General features: G+C 39.8%; 2 protein-coding genes across 2 annotated transcripts; one reads left to right on the plus strand and one right to left on the minus strand.

Moving 5' to 3' along the window:
* The first annotated feature begins 35 nt into the window (after positions 1-35).
* dclre1a (DNA cross-link repair 1A (PSO2 homolog, S. cerevisiae)) lies at positions 36-9,141 on the plus strand. The gene is made up of 9 exons (XM_004567492.4): positions 36-739; positions 1,616-2,977; positions 3,070-3,203; positions 4,536-4,654; positions 5,313-5,456; positions 5,612-5,757; positions 6,623-6,777; positions 7,417-7,558; positions 8,610-9,141. Exons 1-9 carry the CDS (start codon positions 313-315, stop codon positions 8,774-8,776), a joined length of 2,796 nt encoding a protein of 931 aa, XP_004567549.2. The 5' UTR covers positions 36-312; the 3' UTR covers positions 8,777-9,141.
* Positions 9,142-11,038: 1,897 nt separating this feature from the next.
* Positions 11,039-20,174, minus strand: LOC101473660 (pleckstrin homology domain-containing family S member 1). Its single transcript, XM_004567491.4, has 17 exons — positions 20,114-20,174; positions 19,734-19,756; positions 19,280-19,377; positions 19,071-19,186; positions 18,687-18,821; positions 17,913-17,988; positions 17,783-17,812; positions 17,277-17,330; positions 16,990-17,061; positions 16,810-16,881; positions 16,496-16,551; positions 16,372-16,422; positions 16,150-16,278; positions 14,819-14,920; positions 13,756-13,848; positions 12,811-12,946; positions 11,039-12,689 (listed from the first exon to the last, which is right to left on the minus strand). Exons 2-17 carry the CDS (start codon positions 19,741-19,743, stop codon positions 12,603-12,605), a joined length of 1,317 nt encoding a protein of 438 aa, XP_004567548.1. The 5' UTR covers positions 19,744-19,756; positions 20,114-20,174; the 3' UTR covers positions 11,039-12,602.
* Positions 20,175-20,411: the final 237 nt, after the last annotated feature.

A 20,411-nucleotide genomic window follows, 5' to 3' on the forward strand; every position in this document is an offset into this window, starting at 1 on the left:
CGTGTAGAAAGTGTTGTTGTCCCTTCCTAGTTGTTTTTACTCCATTCATTGTAGCATAGTGGCGGTAAGTCCTGCTGTTGACATGTTATTAAACGGTGTGTCAAGAAGGAAAATTTCTCCATTTCGTTGTTAAATAATGAGGTTGAACTGTTTATCAGTAACAAATATCCGCAGTGTATTATATAATATATAAGGAAGTTGTCAGTAGCCGTTAACTTGCTGTGATCGCGGAATGTTACCAAACATCAGTCCTTGTGTAATAACAATGGTTCCGAGGTAACGTCGGGCACGTTACGCTTTATTTTGCTCCAAATGTCACAGAAGGAAAATGAAAATGACATCTGGGACTATAAACCTCTTGGCAAGAAAAAGAAGAGGCACGAATCGCCACCTAAAAACACTAAAAGAAAATGCACTTTCAGGAAATCCTCCAAGAAAGACGCATCTTCTCTCTCAATCAAGCCACAAGACAGGAACGCAAAAGCCAAAGCGGCAGAAAGTGAAGTCAGTGCTACAGCTGGAATAACAGACGACTGTAACTTAAGCTTAAATGCACAGGAGCTTAACTCAAAGAGATCTCCCACAAAAGAAACAAATCAAAGTGACAATGCTGCAGCCGAGGGCCCATCCCCTGAAGACTTCTGCCCCATCTGTCAGATGCCATTCTTCATTTTGGTTGTGCAGTCCCAAAGATGGCACGTTGCTGAATGTATTGACACTCCCAGGGATACGTGCACAGGTACAGACGTCCATACTCATCACACATCTTAAAGTTACACTTGATACCAAATCACAGCTTCAGATAAGCCTAATGTCATTCACAGCAGCCATTCAGGTCCATAATAATCCAAACCATCTCAGCTTTTCCTCAATCCCAGTGAATGTATGTTCACAGGTGACGCTGTGATCTGCAGTGAGAATAGGCAGCAGCCTGGAGAGGCAGAAAGGAAATGGAAGCAGGTTGGAGACAAAGATAGAGAGGCGAGGCTGAGATGTTTTGGGCATAGTGGGATAGGGATGGACAAAGAATTCTGTGCAATGTATCCATTGCCAGGGAAAATGAAAAGTGCAAGATCATAGAGAAGATAAATGGATGTAGTCAAGGAGGACATGCAGAGTAGTGTGACAGAAGGGGAAGCTCGGGATAGGGATGGAGGTTGATCTCCTGTGGCGACTCCCACAAGGAACAGCTGGAAGAAGATATGGCATACGGACATATCTATGATAATTCAAACTTTTGAGAGAAAAAAATTAAATAAGAGGACCAGAAGTCCACAGGATAAACAAGTCTCCTCTAACAAAAGGTCCTTCATTTCCCATAATGCATTGTGATGGTATCCTTCATGCTTGTTGGATGGTAGAAAGAAACCTTCTACATAGCCTAACAGCTCAGGATTAAGGATTAAAAGAAATGTGCACTGACAGTGTAGCACTGATTCTATGCACTTAGCTCAGTTGTGTTTATCTCAAACAGCAGGCTGATAAGATACCTTTATAGTATATATCATCAGTTTAGTTTAGAGTAGAGTAGCGCAGTTGGTAAAGTGCTAAATATTATCCTCTTGTAACCCTGCTCTAACGAGTGCAGGCACTGTTCATTTATCTGTTCATACAGAATGTCCAGATGGTCTTCGGTGCTCCTCCACCATTCCGAACCATTACAAGAAATTCAACCACACACTTCTGGCCCACAGTCGAGCCAGCAGCGGCACAGCCCTCCTCAGTCTGTCCCAACAGGCTGAGACCAGCCTGGATTGTTTTCCAGGGCTGATAAAAAATCAGGGGTCTATTTTAGAGACTTCACAGCAAGGGGCTCTAACTCCTCCTGCATTATCCAGTCCTAGCTCCTCACCTCACCAACGTCACACCGGAACACTTCAGTCAAAACTTACAAATGGCCTTCTGCTCCTGCGTTCTCCTGGACCGGAGGACTTTAAGAAAAAGAAAGGCTGGTCATCATCTACTAAAAGCCAAAACTCTGTCACTGTTTCTCAGGAAAGTAATAAAGGGGATTTATCCATCCCTGTCATGGAAAATAGTGGACAGCAGGATAGTGAAGATTTACACAGAAGTGAGGATTCTTTGGAAAATGATAACATGATATCCTACTCTCCTCTTTCTGAGTTCCCTGCAGAGACTGAAATCAATACTACAGAGTGTAGAAAATCTCTTTTTAATGACAGTGCAATTCAAAATGAGCATGAAGACTCGATGATGCTGTTCAGTGACTGCTTCTCCAGTGAAGATGAGCTCCTCACTGACTTTATAAACAGCAATTCAGAAGCCAGCAATGTGCAAGGAAAGAAACTGCCTTCTGCAAACACCCAGCTGGGTGCAGTTTCCTCATTAACACCCACTAATCAGTTAACTGCTGAGAACAGAGCTGCTTCCTCAGGTGGAAAAGAAGCTTCTGAAATCAGTAAGACTAGTATTCAGTCTCCACAGAGTATTGTCTTAGAGCGTCTGAGAGACACTCTTCTGAGCTCAGATAACTCACACTCCCAAAACTCAAACAGCATTATTCAAACAGAGCAACCAGCTTCTCTTCAAGTGCCTTCATCTCAAACTTCCATTGTCCAACGATCTCAAGCCATGCCCCCTCAGAAGGGCCACAGCAAAGCCGGTCAGGTCTCCGGTCTCAAACAAACTGACATCGGGGTGTTTTTTGGCCTCAAACCACTGAGGGAGAAGGAGAAAGAAGCAGAGAGTGCACCAAATGACCTCAACGCTTCGTCTACTCCAACGGCTGGGAAGAGCTCGGGACAGAGACGGCAAAGAGGAGACCGGCAGAGAAAAAATAAAGCTGACACACCTGCAGATACGCCACAGGCCACAGAAACCATTAACCCATCAGTAGATGGACAGGGAGAAGTCTGGGGGAGGAGTGGGACCACAGGGAGGAGGAGGTGGAGGAACAGAGTCAATGCTGATGGAGAAGTACAGCTGCCCCGTTGCCCTTTCTATAAGAAAATCCCAGGTTAGTAAGCAAATGTACATTTCTTCTTGCTGTGTAAATTTAAACATTAATTATTATTTAATTTGTAATCTTATGCAAAAAACTTTCCCCAGGCACAAAGTTTGCCATTGATGCCTTTAGATATGGACAGATCGAGGGCATCGCAGCCTACTTCCTTACTCACTTCCACTCAGACCACTACGGAGGCTTGACCAAGACTTCCACTGTTCCCATCTACTGCAACAGAGTAAGTCAATCTGTAGTTTTGATGAAATAATTTACTTAGTTTTGTTTTTATTTGGTACTGGATCACCGAGTGCCAGGGACAGTTCACCCTTAAATCACATTTACATGTTCTCTCACCACCCTGATTGTCCGTGAGGTACCCAGCTATGAAAATATTGGATGTAGAGATGTCTGTCTTCTCATGAATATATCCTTGCTTATGTTGTGCAGGATTTAGATGATTGAGGTTGCACAATCTGTGTTTTGAAATCAGAATCTGATTTATTATATGCATTGATTTGCATAAAACAGTTGCTGTTTTTCTATGATACTAAACAGTCAGGGTGATGGATGTTATCCCTGCTTTGAGTCCACTGTTGAAACTATATCCAACACCATCTCAGCAAAAGGCTGACATTTTGTCCGTTTATGTATTTCTCCTTCAGTGGTATGGAAGCGATTCACTTATTTGAAAATGATATAACACCACCACCACCCCTCTCTGCCGCCAGAAATCCTATTTACTTTCAACTCATTAAAAAGCTTCCTCACTTCCACAGAATTCATAGAGGAAGTACTTGATCCATTTGTTATCTCTCTGCACTGCTTTGACTCACATTAATGGAAAATGTTTGGCAGCTATGAATACCAAAATTCAAATGGCTCTGATCACAGTTGAGTCAATTAAAATTCGAAGACCTTTGTGGGAGTTTTTTCTTCTTCTTTTGGACACAGAAATACAACATTTGATGTGCAGTAAAATAAGTTTAGCTGGGGCCCAGTTGTTTGCCATCCCCTTTGTTGTTACTGTGAAAAAGCTACATCAGTGAAGGTGTGTTAAATGTAGAGAATTATCTAAATAAACTGAAGTTTGCAGTTAAACAAGTGTAAAATCTTTAGCTCAGACTTTATTGCTTATTTTTGGTTCAATTAGCTACGACTTAACAATATATAATATCAGGTATGATATGAGGTATGAACTTGAAATGATATAAAAGTCAAGAGACTAGAGATGTTGGGAGTTCTTCTATCAAGTGGGTCAGGTTTATCACAGTGGTGTGTGTGTGTGTGTGTTTTCTGGGGATTAGGCTAAAAACAGACTTATAAGTACTTGTTGGGACTCCGTTTGCTAGGCCACAGACTTTGAGCGTGGGCGCCAGGTGGATCACAGCCCAGAAAAGTTTGATCATAATCACAGAGGGTAATTAGAAAGTAGATTGGGAAAATACGATTTCAAGGCCAGGGTTTGGGAGGCGGGGGGGTGAATTACTCCGCATATCTGAGATTGTTTGAAACCTGATCATCACTGTAAACTGCAAAGATTTGTTCACTCTCAGCTGTGTCTCCTGATTAGATTACAGGGAACCTGGTGAAGAGCAAACTGAGGGTGGCCGAGCAGTACGTCCACATCCTCCCCATGAATACTGAAGTCACTGTGGAGGGGGTCCGGGTCATCCTCCTAGACGCTAACCAGTGAGTCATCTGTGACATCAGCAGGGATCTGTACTGGTGACGCTGTTTTGTGACACATGAGAGCTTCTTTGTCACGCTGCTGATTTCATGCTGATCAGATTCAGCTGGTTTATTACCAGAAGGTTGATTTTCTGTCTTTGAGATTTAAATACTGTTTTAGATTTGCAGCTGAGGTTAATGGGCTCTTCACCAGCATGCATTAAAACTTGACCTGGTATTTTCCCATACGATCTTTCTGAAACCCAGAGAAATGGCTCTGAAAACACTGTGGGCAGAGGAGAAGGACACAATGAGTCACTTATAACATATGTACCGCTATTAGCAGACTACAAAAACATGCATTCATGCATTCGGGAGCAGATACAAAAGTTTCTACCGTAGCCACTTTCTTTATAGTAAAATTGTCATAAAGGGATAAATTGAGGCAATTTGAAGTATATTCAGACACAACCAAGCGAATAGCCTATTCATTATGTCACTGGGAATACATTCTTTTGAATGTAGAACACATCTTTTACAGTTGTGCTACATAGTTTCTACTTAATGACTCTATTTACTCCTCGTAATATTTCCCTGGAGAGTTAAATGAATTTCTCACAGTGAAAACTGGCTAAATTTGATTAAAACCTCTCTTTTGTATCCTTATCTGTTCTTTCAGTTGTCCAGGTGCTGCAATGCTGTTGTTCTTCTTGCCCGATGGACAGACGGTTCTTCACACCGGAGACTTCAGAGCTGACCCCTCAATGGAAACCTACCCTGAGCTACTCAGCTGCAGGATACAGACACTCTATTTGGATACCACGTAAGTACCCCTCAGTTTCATCATTTTCACTTGTTGCTGTAAGTAACAACTCCCGGTAATGACGACCACTTTCTTTCTCTCTGATTTTGGTAAACTGAGCACAACTCCAGCAGTGAAACTCAGATTTTTCAGTGTGACCTCTTATATCTCTCTAGCTACTGCAGCCCTGAGTACACCTTCCCCAGGCAGCAAGAAGTCATCAACTTTGCAGCCAGCACTGCATTTGAATTGGTGACACTCAACCCACGTACACTTGTGGTGTGCGGGTCGTACTCGGTGGGGAAAGAGAAGGTCTTTTTGGGTATGTGCTTTGCAGGAGAGTCTATGCTCACACTTTCTTTTGATGTTTTTTTTGTTTGTTTTTGAGCTGTATGGCACATTTTCTACTCCTTTAAAAATCAGAAAGTCAGTTATAATCGGATATCTCGGCATGAGAGACATGGCTGACCCAAATGTATAAATACAGAAAGAAATGTGTTTTCTATCCACCTCTTAGTAACAGTAGTTATACTTAAAATAAATATGAAGATGGGTTTTCTAAATACTGCTTGATTTCATTCTGAGAATACACAAAGCAAAATGGTTTCTAAACCTAATAGTAGAATAGTTTTCCCCCTGTAGTTTTCTGTGTGTGGCTGACCTGTCCTATTATAAGTTCATCTGATATTTCTTCTATATTGAAATAGGAGCATTGTTGTTTAAAAACTGGAGCCCCTCACAGTGCATTGTCTTCAAGTGGAGGCAAAGTGTTCCCTTGTGATACATGGACGATAGTTTGAAGCACTTTAGTACAATGAAAAACTGAAAAAACAGTGTTTAACTGACAGAAGGGGAAACTGCATGCATTCATTCTTTAATCACAGCTGCTTCAACAAGCGCTGCATGAAGTGGAGACAAAAGCAGATGGCTAGTTTAATTGACTGTAGCACTTTACTCATCCTTTTTGTCCTTCTGTTATTCCACAAAAGCATTTGTACACGTACAGCAAACACTTTACAGGCCAGGGAGTGCCATATTTAGTCAGTCAGTTGTTTTCTGTTTTGTTTTTTTTAATAAAGGCCTGTTGAGTTTGAAGAGTTTGTTTCAGTAATGTTGGTGAAAACTAAAATCCACTGTTTTCCTGCAGTTTTCATTCTCACACAGACCTCGTTCTGCTTCATTTGCAGCGCTGGCAGAGGTTCTGGGGTCTAAAGTTTGCCTCTCTAGAGACAAGTACAACACCATGTGCTGTCTGGAGTCGGAGCAAATCAAAGGACGTCTAACCACCGACTGGAAGGCAGCCCAGGTCCACGTGCTGCCCATGATGCAGCTGTCCTTCAGAGTAGGTGCATTTTTCATGACTTGTTTTCCCAAAGTCCCACTATTCTTAATATTTTAAGTTCATATTTATACAACAAAGAGCAGATTTACAATGCACGTTTTAATTATGGCATGTGAGCCATGTTAGCAACACACATTAAGTCCAAATGTGAACACCAGCAGCAACAAAATGGTCAGAAAATCGTCATGTTTTTGTAAAAAACATATCTATCTTGGAGAACTGATATTTAAATATTACCACAGATAGGTCACAGAGGTGAGAATAGATGTAGCTTTTCATATCTGCTTTATTCTCCTTAATGAGCAATGTTCAGAGGAGCTCACATCACGAGGTAAAGAGACTCTAAAATACATGTGTGAGATTAAACTACAGCATTATGAGTTTATTCAAAGACTGGTGGGAAACAACTTCTTTTTGGTGACTTTTGCTTATTTGAGTTAAAAATACTCGAGCGCAATACACAGTTTATTCATGAAATAATCGGGAATCGAGAAAATGCACAGATTTCTTCTAGATAAGCTAACAGTCACGCATATGGTTCTTACTCCACCAGGTCCATGCTGAGGCAGGAAAACCCCCGACAATGCAGCTCTTTTAAGTTGTCCTTTTTTCCCCTCCCTTTTTCCCTTCTCTTTCCAGAAACTGCAGGATCACCTGGCACGCTTTTCTCATCAGTATGATCAGCTGGTGGCCTTCAAACCTACCGGCTGGACCTTCAGTCAGCAGATAGAATCAGTGGAAGACATTCAGCCTCAGAAAAGCGGCAACATCACCATATATGGTACGCACAAAGCCTTTTTTCTTCTAGTTTTTGGAGAGGAAAAAGAAGTGTCATATATAAGAGTATTATCCCACAACAATTTGAGTGTTGTTAATATTGTTGTATTTAGCCTACAGCTCCCTCTTTTGGTAAAGCCTGAAACAAGTCTTATAGAATCACAATAGAGCATGGCTTGGTTTCAGACTGCTCTGGCTTGGTGGCAACAGGATACATAACGTCAGTGCCCTGGGGTCGTGGATCTCCTCTGTGGACAACACTTCCTAGTCTAGCATTAAACCCCAGTTCTAAATTTGGGCCATGACTTGATTTTTCAATTGCAGATTTAGCCAGTTTTTCTTCCTAACCCCCGTTTCATGTTCTGAATAGATCCATCAGAAGCATCAGCCATCTGGCTCGTAACCTCCAATCACCAGCTAGAGGCTTCTGGGGTGCACACTCACGTATATTTTCTTCCTTCTCAGCAGTTTGTGTGTCACTCAGGCGGAAGCCAATTTGCACTCTCCCTCTCTCTCTCTCTGCCTTGTTTATCTCCTCCTTCTCGCTCTTCCCTGCCATATGCCGCCATTTGCTGCAAATGTTCTCTGCATGTGGAAACGGACTGACTTTATCCATGAATAGGCTTTTTTCCCCCCCTTTTTCTAGCTAGACCTGTTTAAAGCAGAGGAGCACATAAAATTTGTCCAGGGCTAAAATGTGGATAAACACAAGGCATCTGCTTTCTGCATTGGTTCCAAGCTAGGTTTTTATTTTGTGTATTAACTGAAAACTGAATAATTCTGCATTGTCCCTTAGAGGGGAACAGTCTGAGCCTGTGGACGTCTTCATTGAGCATCTGGTCCGGCTTTTAAAGCTTTGCCCTTTTGCTTGCCTGATCGATTTCCCTGTGTGTTTAACATCTGTCTCCAGCGTTGTTTACTGCAAGCCAGTTTCCCTCTGAATTGACTAAACTCTAAAAATTTCCCAAAGGAGAAGTAAAACTTTCAAATTAGCTAATTGCTTTTTAAAGAGCTGTCGGTTTATGATGATATCAACCCATCTGTTTGTCTGACAGGTATCCCCTATAGTGAACACAGCAGCTTTCTTGAGTTGAAGCGGTTTGTGCAGTGGCTCCAGCCCCTCAAGATCATCCCTACAGTTAACAATGGCAGCTGGGCCAACAGGAAGGCGATGGAGAAGTGTTTCAGTGAGTGGCTCATGGACGTTAAGAATAAACAGTGACTTATTTTCCAGCTGCCTGTCGGTGCTAAAGGAACACCCTAATAGTATGCGATACTTGAAGTGTTGTATGGACTGGTTTATTTTAACGCTATTTGTTTAATTAACTTTACATTTAAATTTAGAGGAAGCGGTTGTGATTTTTAGACCTGAATTAGAAAAACTCTGGAAGCTGTGTTATATGAACCTGACATGATTCATGTATTAAACTTACAGTTGGACCAGGGTCATCCAGACTCTTTTACCATCTCATTCATTTGATATGCTGCAGGTGCTGCTCTGAAACTGTGCAATTTTTTTTTTTTTATTGTGATTTATTTTGTACATGATCAAAGTTTTATGCTGAAGAAATAAATATTTTAAAATAACATTGCTACCGTGTTTTTATTTCTTTGCAACAATACCACTTTAGAAACTTTTCTTTCTAATTGCTCTATATTTAATAATACTTGATATTTCTATTGCCTTCTTTAAACAATCCGTTTTATTCCCCAACCTACGTAAAAGCACCTAGAAGAGCCCATCAAAGCTTTTAGGTTTATAAGACATATTATGACTCTAAGTATTATATTGATAATAGTTGTTTTGGCTAATTTGCTAACTTTACATGGTCAGTTTGGAAGGTTGCAGTCAACATGTGGATATTCACTGCTGAATCTTATGTTGTGATTCATACTGATGAACCTCTGCAGCCACTTACAGTGTGTTAGGAGGGAATGCCAGGTGAGTGTAAGCCTTTTTTTTTTTTTTTTTTTTTTTAAGATGTCTTCGGTCTTGTCTTTCAGGAGTTTATCTCTGGGTCAGCAGACATACAGTACAGAGATGGTTTTTGATTTCGTTCGTCCTTAAGTTAAACCATCTGTCTTATCATGTGTTAAGGTGTTTCAGGGTGCATGTGTATTTTGAGCATCAGATACCAGAGTAGGAGGAGAGAAAAGGAAAAAAACAAAAGCTGAACACTTCAGAAATGTGTCCTGTAGATTCCACCATGTGAGAAACACCGTGTAGCACACTGCAGGGTGCAAGTTATCTATACAATTTTAACCTCCTAGGATCTGGCGTCCACACATGTGGACATCACATTTTGGGTTGTCTAGACCAAAATACTAAATTTTTCTCTACAAGGGCCTGATATCCACTTACAAGGACATTATACTGCCACTGTTCCATCAAAATTTATAACTAATATCCTCATACGTGGCTCTCATTTTTGTTAGGAACAGAAATCAGGTAAAAAAACAAAAACAAATCTGCTGATTCTTTGTTTTTACATTCATTGGGTCCCAATATGCCCAAATATCAAAGAGAAATTAAAAAATGCATGCTGTGGAAGAGTTCGGGTTTTAGGAGGTTAATCTAGGAATTTGGTTTCCACATCACCACTTTGCATAAAAGCACTCAGAAGAGCTGCTTGGAATATTAATTCACAGCTTTTAAATTTAACCACTTATGTTAGTTTTTGGCAAAAAAAAAATAGATGGATGTCTATATATATATATATATATATATATATATATATATATATACACATTAGGCATTTCATTCCCTGTCCCTCTTCCCTCTCATTTTATTTTATGTGTTATGCTGTGGAAATATCAAATCATACAGTTACATGGCAGTAACACCATTCATTTAGACCATGTAGACATGGTGGAGATGACCTGCTGAAGTTCAAACTGAGAAGAAAGGTGATTTAAGTAACATTCAAACCTCGAGGCAGATGGGCTACAGCAGCAGAAGACCTCACCAGGGACGTCTCCTGTTAGTTAACAGGAAACTGAAGAAACCGTTTAACCATGCTCACCAAAACTGGACAACCAGACATTAGAAAAATATTACCTGGTGTGATGAGTCTCAATTTCTGCTGCCACATTCAAACAGTATTTTTGCGTAAAAAAATGAAAGAATGAATCGATTCTGAACAAACTGGTTTGCAGCAGTTCAAGGGAACAGGCCTTGCAGATAAAGTCCATTTAATGCTGGACCTTCACCTGGAACGGCGCTGGTTATTTGGCACAATACAAAAAAGATTACAACCAAGTACAAAGTAAAGTGTGCAAGTGTCCTCAGTTATTTGAGTCACTACTACATGTCTCAAAACAGCACAAATAGGTGAAGCAACACGATTCTGTCTACATATTAATGTTCCCCGAGGTGCTGAGGACATCAGCTAATGGTCTCTTCGTTGTTCATCTCCTACTTGCTTTGACTTACTATCAAGGAATCCTTGCGTTAAAAAAAAAAAAAAAAGCCAAACAGAAAAAATTAATGTATGCCAGCATTTTATTAGTGCACTCATGTAATCACTGCATACATACAAAGAATCTCTGTGTCATGGTCTGGGTGTGTGGCTGTAAAGTTCTGCTGAAGGTCTGGACCTCCCTGGTATCCACCCATGGGCAGGGCCTACAGCTTCCCTCACCTGGAGCTGATTGAGGCAATTAGGTTGGAGATTTAAGCTGCTTGCTGACACTGTTTCCTTGCCAGTTCCTCAACAACCCCATGTTGGTAACCAGGCCTCACGCTTCATGTCTATGATTCTCAAGTGCTTTACTAACCTTGCAATCTTGTGTTCTAGTTGCTCCTGGGAATTACATCACACTGAATAACTTATCCTGGAAATCTGGTTAACCCGCCTGCTTTCAGAATCATCTCCTTGCCTCACCTGCCTGCCCTCCTGCCCTTACACTACCACGGGACCTTCACCGCCCAGGACAGCTGACACACACCACCAAACCCACCCGGACTACACCACCTCTCCTTCAATGTTTCCATCTCCCACCTGCACAGTTTCAATAGCTTCCACGCTCTCCAGAACTCCTCATTGGCTACTGCTTTAACACTGCTCTCCTCTCTTCCAGTGCGTACCTAATCACCAGCCAGCTGCTGTTGCTTTCTTGGACCTGTCCCCTTACTTTATCCCTCTCTCCTAGCCAAGACCCCCACGCCCCATGTGTCAAGCCTTAAGTCAAGGGCCATTGTAAACATCATCCTTGTGCTAGCTAATAAACCTTTGTTAAACCCTTTCCTCCGCCTCCACTTTGGGTTCTCTGCACGTGGGTTTGATTTTTGGTACTCGGCTCTCAATCACCAGACTTCAGTGGTTACAAGGTAAACCAGAGATTTATCAGCATGGTGATAGCATTCACATTAGATATCTGGCTTTCCTAAGCCACAGGAATATAATAAAATGGGATTTTAATACTTTAAATGCACACGTGTATATTTTCAAAATATATAACTTTGTCAAAAAGAATTCAGCCGTAACTTTTTAGATTAAATCTGTTAGCTGGTGCTTCTGGTGATCTTACAATCGAAAACACACAATTGGGTAGGTGATGTTAGGAAAAAGTACTTGACATCGTACTTGAAGACATTCGAATAGGCTCAATATTTACTTTCATCGACATATTTACACCATTTCTTCACAACATGTCATGTACAATTTAATATCTTGCAGACACTGACATCAGCCTGGGAAAAGGCACCGTTAATGCAGCACAAGGAACTATTTTTCTGCCTAATGTCTGCCTTTTGTTTCCTTCTTTGGTAACTTTTGACAGTTTCCTCTTATCTGCAGTTAATTAAACAAGCACTGAAACATACACTGAGTACTTGTCCAAAAGAAGATCACATCTATCTGGTCACAAATATGGTTTATGCAAGGTGCAAAATGATTTTCATCCTTCATTTGTTGAGTAAACTGATGACAGATTTAAAAACAAAACAAAAAAAGCAAGGGAAGGGAAAATACTGTCAGCTATTATAAGTGGTCAGCACAGGTCATATAAACACATGCTGGCTTGTAGAAGAATGAAATTTCTCATTTCTAATTAGCATTTTGCCAATCAGTGCAGGTGAAGTTTGGCAGGTGCAGCTGCTGGTTTCTAGGTTGACGCAGGAGGGTCACTTTCACCTGAAAGTAGATTTGCTTTTCAGATAGACTGAATGCATGCATGAATTAACACATCTATATCATGGACTCTTATAATCTGTTAGTGCGTTGTCATTTGGTTGATTGCAAGTTATGAGCATACCTCATTCTTGAGTGACTTGCTGATAAACGTGGTGAACTCCTCCACAGTGCTGACCTGCAGGTCATTAACTGCCAGAATCTGGTCGCCTTTGTGGAACAGACACACGGTCTGTGGCTGTCCCGTCCACCCAGACACACTGACACACATACACAAAGAGAGGTTTGAGTTTTCCAAGCACTCTGTAGCTTCTGGCTCTTCTATTTAGCATACCGCAGAAAAAGGTTTTCACAGGACTGTATACAGTCCTTTAAAAATTTAAGTGCATGCTTACTGCTTCCATGGGCATTTCATTTCATTTCATTAGAGGCCAGGTGCCTATAATCGTATGCACTTGATCATCAGCAAGTCTGAGCATGTTATGAAAGCAGCTTTGGCAGTTTTCATGAGCATTTGTGTGTTAACGCAATGCCTCAGTCTTCTAAAGAGTGGAGGTCCAAGCAAATTCACTCCAAGAAATGACAAAAAACACAAGATCTACATCTGAGATTCTACAGGTCTCAGTTAGCATGTTAGATGTTGGATGAACAGATGAGACCGCTATTCAGTGGCACGCAAAATATCAGCACAAACATATCAGAGAAAAGCAATTAAACTGACACAAGAAATAGCCTAATAAAATCAAACATGCCACGAATAAACAATATTAAGCCTCGTCAGCTGTAAAAGCGCAAGTCAGGACAAACAGTCCAACTGTGGCCAGCTTTGCCAGTGATACACAGGATTAAACGAAACCTGATCAACAGACCTGAGTAAATATGACACAAATGTCTGAGATTTTTGTGTTTCCATAAATATTAACAAGTTGGAAAGCATTTAGTCAAACATTTGACACTACATCTTCCAGTTAGACCAGGCTTCTCAGTTATCTGACTCAAAGCAGTCCTATGTGAATACATTTTCAGTTTGAGGATTGTTGGATTTCATCCTGATTTTTGATAAACCCACCTGGGCTTCCTATCCACCTCTGTTAGGGTCAGGTAGTTTTTAAGGTCTGCCTGTTTCACCATAATATCCCGCTCTTCTGTTCTGTGGTCAGAGCTTGAAAGAAAGACAAAAGACAACAACATCCATTGTTCTATCAAATCTTTAAAGGTATGACTCAAATCAGTTCAAACTGTGTGATCTTTCATGCTTTAATATCACGTTTATAACTTGATTGTCCATTTACTTCAGTTAGTGTGCACTGCCTTCTGAAATACATGTCTTTCACATCAATCTCTCTGTCAATACTTGAAAGAAAATTAAAAGACAACAAAAGCTTTATTAGGGAGTGTTATATCTTGTACCCGTAAGAGAAGTACATCTAAAGCTAAATCTAACCATCCAGCTACCTTTCCTCACAACTTGAATTTATATTATTGTACTCATTAATTGTACAAATTTTCCCCCAAAAAACATTATGAAAAATACACAGTTTTAATCAAATTAGTTAACAATAAGTGAAATGAGGGGAAGATCGCAACCTGTGAACAACAAAAGCAAAGGGGAAGCACACAGACTAAATATAGGCCAGGAAGAGAAGAGTAATAAGTAAGACAAAGGCATTAAAAGGTCCCATATTAGAAAAAAAGCATTCAGCATAGACCATGATGTCACTGAAATGGAGACATGGGACATACATAGACATGAAGACACAAAAGAAAACGATAACAGGCAGGACTCTTACACATAACCTATTTAAATTCTTGGATAAAACTTCAACGACTTGTTGTTGTTTTGTTTTGAAAGACTGCTTATCACCAGCTGTCATCGCCTTCTTGTAGAAATCTCCAGAAACCACGCCAACCAGTCTAACATGTCAGCATTCAATTCTGGTTAAGTCAGACTGTGGTGACAACTTTTTTATTTTTATATGACAGACATTGCTATAGTTGGGTTTTAAAATGCTACCATGTCCATGTGTCAAGTAAAGCAACTTATCCCTAATACAGGTTAACACCTACTGGCACATTGTGTTTGCTTATTATGAAACTGAATTAAAAAAAAACAACTTCCTGTCTAATCTCACCTCTCACTGGAGTCATTTTTTTCAGATGCATCCAATAGTTCAACAGGGGACATGGCACCACGGTCACTAGAGCTGCTGCTTAAATCTGTAGACCAGCGTTTACTGTATAGCATAAGGAAATAAAACACCAGATATTAGTAAATGTGTAGTCTGGCTGCATACACTTTGCATGCATACAACAACAGTCATTGGCACTGTATTGCAAGTCTGGAATTTTAGTTCCTTCTAGCCTCAGCCTGCACAAAGAACATCATTGTTAAACAGAAAGGCATGAATGCAAGAAAGAAACAGTTTGTCGTCAGTGCTTTAAATATAGGATGATGATGAAACCTTGTATTGTTTGATGGGATTCCTTTTTATTTATTAAGAAAGACATCATGACGAGTGAGTGATTTGCAGTATAGGAACCCAATCCTCTGCAAAAAGCATAAAATATTTGTACAGGACAAAATTCAGTTTAATTGAATTCTGTCTGTAGAGTGCAAAATAATAATAAGAGTCACCTCAAGGCGCTTTATACTGTAAGGTAAAGACTGTAAAATAATACAAAGACTCGCCTATAAGGAAGCACTGGGCGACAGTGGGAAGAAAAAACTCCTTTTTAACAGAAAAAATCTGTTGTGATCGGCTGTGGGTGAGGGCAGGAAGACAGAACAAAAGAGACAGTTTACCAGGCAAGCTACCCGAGTTGACCTTTTCACAATGTTTTTATTGTACGCAAGCCAAGAGGCTTTTACATAAGAAGCAAAAGGACTTAAAAAAATTAATTTGTGTAAATAATCTGTAACAGACATCAACAGTAGATAATGCACACAAGTAAGTGTAGTTTAAAAGCGCCTTTGGATTCACGTACAGATAACACAGATTATGTTAAACGGTTTCACCCAATCTGAGAGATATATAATTGATATGTTTAGCTTATATATCGGCCTTTTTCAGTTGTGCCATAACACACATTCACAGCCTAACTGTAAATGAATCAGTAAAGATGTTCAGTCCAAGTGTAGAGGCAGAGTTGAGTTGAGACACAACTTCTTTCCCAAGATAAGAAGATATGTTTCATGTTGTCAAGCACATTTGTTGCTAAACTGGCTCTGAAACGCTGCCTTTTATAAATTCTTGCCTCTTCCTGGAGTGTAAACAGTTCCGTGCGCTAAAAATAAGTCTGGTTGTTGTCAAGGTGTTTGTGCCCGTGGCACCACAGTTACCTGTGATTATTATTTTTGTAGGGTGCTCACAACACATGTCACGAAGGGCTCCAGGGCACTGATATAGAAGACTGAAGTAAACAAGCCAAACAGAGATAGGACCACTAACTGCGTGAGAGCTACCTGTTGTTGTCATCATCTGGCTCCTCAGCAAACGGTGGCAGCGGGGACACCTGTGTCTTCATTTTGTCAAAGGTCTGAATGACGGTCCTCATCAGCGTGCTTTTGTTAGCGTCCTCAACTTCATGGTCCCTAGAGGCATTTGGTACGGTTACCTTTTCAGCAACCATAAGCAGTTAGCTATCATTATTATTGTCATTATCTTAAAAAATTCTGTATGCTTACTCTGGCTGAGCTGATTCTTCAATATATTTGAAGCCACTCATTGTTTCATATCTAAATGAGAACAAACATTATGACATGTTTTAAAGAAGTCTGTATGACAATGGAAACATTAATTAATACTTACAATGCTTCCACACTGTTGCGTCGTTCCCCACTTGGTGGTCCATCTTTATTCACATTCTGTGCATAATTAGAAAAAAGAAATTGGTTTTACTAAAAGTCTTAGTCACTGTACTTTTGATCAAAGATGTGATTCATCATTTGTCACATATGCTACGAAACTGTTTATCTTTAGTTTTTGTGCTGCTTTTTTTTTTCAAACCTGGACTTTGGAAAACTCTAACATGAACATATTCTATTTGTCATTTTATAGAGAAAACACATGATTGATCAGGCCAAAGAATTAGCAATGAAAATAATTTTTAATCCCAGTTGTACTTTTTGTGGTCTTGGAACTACATAGATTGGTTCCTCAGGCTCAGATGCGCGTCTTTTAGGATCCGCTTGCTCCTGTTGAGTAAGATGCAAAGCAATAATGCATACAGTCAAGTCTAATTCTCAAATGGAGAGAGGTAATTTTGTTTACTATCTACGAAAAGTCAAGTGAAGATGTTGCACCTCGGGTTTTTCAGTGACATTCTCCAAAGTGTTTGAGGACGGATCGGACATTGACCGGAATTTTAGGAATCCCTGACAAGTAAAATCACACACGCACACATTCAAACATTTGCATTGTCCTGATAAGACAAACCCCATAAAAAATATTTTATGCAATTGAGAAGCGTGGATTGGAAGAACAAAGAAAATTGCAGAAAGAAAAAAAAATTAGGATATAATTTAGCGTTTGGATGCTTTCTGGTTGAGAAAGCATGAGGCAAATTAACACAGAGCTTTTGGTGACTAACCTTTTCAGCCTCTGCGAAAGAATTCGTCTTTCTGATGAGTGGTTTTGAAATTACCTGTAAAAAAGAGATTTTTTTGTTGTTATTTTTGTCATAGAAGGAGGCACTGTATATTTATATCAAGGTTATCTGCTTCCTTTTCTAGAGATCAAACATAGAAGTAGTATAGCTTGTTTATCTCAACACAAAGACTGGAAACAAAGGAGTTTGCAGGCGATTAACTTGTTGAACGTACAGTTTATTATCTTTCTGTAAACCCGAAATACTCTGACAGATAATAAAAACGTGACTTTTTATTTTTTATACAGATTTCGAATAAGATATACGTCGGATAGCTGCTGGTAGGTGGATTTTGTTAACTGGCAAGCTGTTTACAGTCTTAACTAAGCTGAGGTAACCAGATACTGACTCCATGTGAAGTGAATGTATTTTTTTTTTAATGTCAAAGCTTTCCTCAGATGCTGTGCATGTGTTGAGTAGATATCGCCAAGTAGATTTTGAGTATTTACCTCAATCGTTGCCTGCTTATAAGGGAACTCCTGTAGGAGCAGGATAGTCCAAGTCAGTGACAAAAGAAGCAAACACTGCATATAATTAAATTGTATTTATTATTTTTATGAAAAAAAAGGTTAAATGTACCCCTGAAGAGGAGAGTTGATGAGGTCGGCTTTTCATTGCATCAAACAGGTCAGAGAACCAGCCATCCACATCGTCGCTGGAAGAATAAAGGATACCAATGAAGGTCTTTTTAGGCTCCACAAATGACAACTACTGGGTTTAATTTAAAATTCAATACCAAAACTAAACGCAGAGTGGAAATAATAACAATTTAGTAAAAAGGGGCAATTTAGTTTGAGCAAAGCCGTCACCAGATGATAAATGTTACTAAACCAGAAAGCAGCATTATGGTGTCTTTTTGATTGTTGAAACCTCCTAAAATAGTAATAGGGTGTGAAGGGCAGGGGGGAGGTGAGAACATGTAATTGAAAGCCTGTTGTCTTGGTTTTGCCATTGCTGACTTTCAAATTAATGCAGTTTACTCTTACAGGAACATATTATGAAAGTTGCAGGAACCCCCCCCCCCAAAGAAAACAATATAAACCAATCTCTTTTGAAAAAGTTACACCCATTAAAGTTGGCTGCTTTTATCCACACTTCAGATGAGTCAGACATTGTCATAACAAAATGACTGTAGTTTATTTTGAAAAGCATTTATGATTCCTTTTTTTGTTTTTAATTCTGTATTCTAGGGGTCCATACACACAACAGCAGTCAGTACTTGGGCACAACAGACAAAAGAAACAGAAAAACGCCACATGACAATCTGCACTGGGGTTTGCCTAGAACTTTTACAGGACAGTGTAATAAAATGCATGCCAGCTTTATGTAGCCCATAAAGCCCTGCTGACTAACCTGTTCTCCCCGACAAGGAAGTACTCCCGTTCCGTAGCCTTGATGAAGAGCACACAGGAAGGGGAGCATTTAAAGCTTTTCTGGATCCAGTTCCATTTTGGATGATGCTGCGGACTCACATGCAACAGTGAGACCCTGATGGGCGATTGAAAAAAGTTAAACCCTCAAAAGCAGAGCTGCCCTATTTGCATCGTGCCACTTCAAATTCTAACATGTATGTAGATGAAATTGTATTTTTAGATTTGGTATTTTAAAAGTTCAACACACATTTGTGTTGGTGAAAGAATATGCTGGAAAACAAAGGAGAGAAAAGTATGCTGGTTTACATTCTCAAAGACCTTAATGGCTTAAGGTGAGCTTTTAAAGTGTTATGCAAGAACTTACTGTGACAAGTCTATTTCTCCAGCTGCCTTGTCCTTTTCCTCTCTTCTGAAGTACTTGAGCTGATATTCTGTGTCACTGAGCTTGAACAGGATAAAGAAACGTTTCTTCCATGCTTTCTGCAAAAAAAAAGGTTAAACAATGTTTTGTACTTTTCACAAAGAACTGCAAATATAAGTACAATTACTGGATCACTGAGTGGGTTATATTACCTCTGTTGTCATCAGTTTTGGAGGAGGAGACTTATGCAGGTATCCAGCTCTTACCTCTGTCACTGCTTTGGGAGGTCCATAGAACAAACTGCATCTAACTGAGGGCAACAAAAAGGCTGTTTAGTAGTTTTTTGCTTAAAGGTGACCTTAAAGATTCGCCTTATTAACAAAAATCTGTATTTCCAGTTCTATGTTTGTATGTTCTTACATATTTTGCTGAATACCAGCAAAATATGTAAGAACTGAAAAGTTTTAATTCCTGCAAGTTGACGAAATGAGCTGTTAATAAACGTGTCAGATTTGTACATTAGATTCTGTCTTTGTCAGATTAACCTTCTGTGCTCATCTGCAAAAACAGGTTTTCTAATACACCGTAAGCGCTGACAAAACACCAGGAAATACCAGCACCAAAAACAAAAAACACCCATCAAGTTTCCCAGATCTCATACAATACCTGGCTTCATTTTTACACCAAACCTTTGAAAAGATGAAGATGATAACATGAGAATGTATCACTCTCTGAAACTCAACCTTTCAAAAAAAAATTTAAAAACTATCCTTATTATGCCCATTCCTCTATAAATTCCTCTATAAATCTATTCAAACACAAAGCTTATGTCAAGAAAAACGTCGTTGAATTTAAACACTGAGAAAAAATGCCCATGTGCAAGCACAAGAGGGAGGAAAGTGAGTCGTTTACAATCAGCGAATTCAAAGTATGAACTCATAAAGAGCATTAACCTATCTCACTAACTTGCTGTTGAATGGACTTTAAACTATACAAAGACAGAAAAACTACTAATTGCAACACAAGTACAGCATAAGTATTCTTACCTGTGGAACAGCTGTTCACCTCGCACTCTCTCTGGCAAGCTGCGCAACTGTTTAAGAAGCCAGGTTGTTTTTTTGTTTTTTATCTCTTACAGTGACCGGAAAAATCTAATATGAACTGGAATTTCTGGTTACTGGAGTGACAACTTCAAGTGCACCTTCTCGGAAGAGGCGATTCCAAGAAGATATGCTCAAAGCATTACAGCTATTGCCAGTCTTGGCAGTGGCAAGCGGCAGAAATGAGCTTCCTCCGAAGGGTGGCTGGCTTCTCCCTTGGAGATAGGGTGAGAAGTTCGGCCAT

The sequence above is a fragment of the Maylandia zebra genome, linkage group LG8 (assembly GCF_041146795.1).
Source record: "Maylandia zebra isolate NMK-2024a linkage group LG8, Mzebra_GT3a, whole genome shotgun sequence".
Lineage (NCBI taxonomy): Eukaryota > Metazoa > Chordata > Actinopteri > Cichliformes > Cichlidae > Maylandia > Maylandia zebra.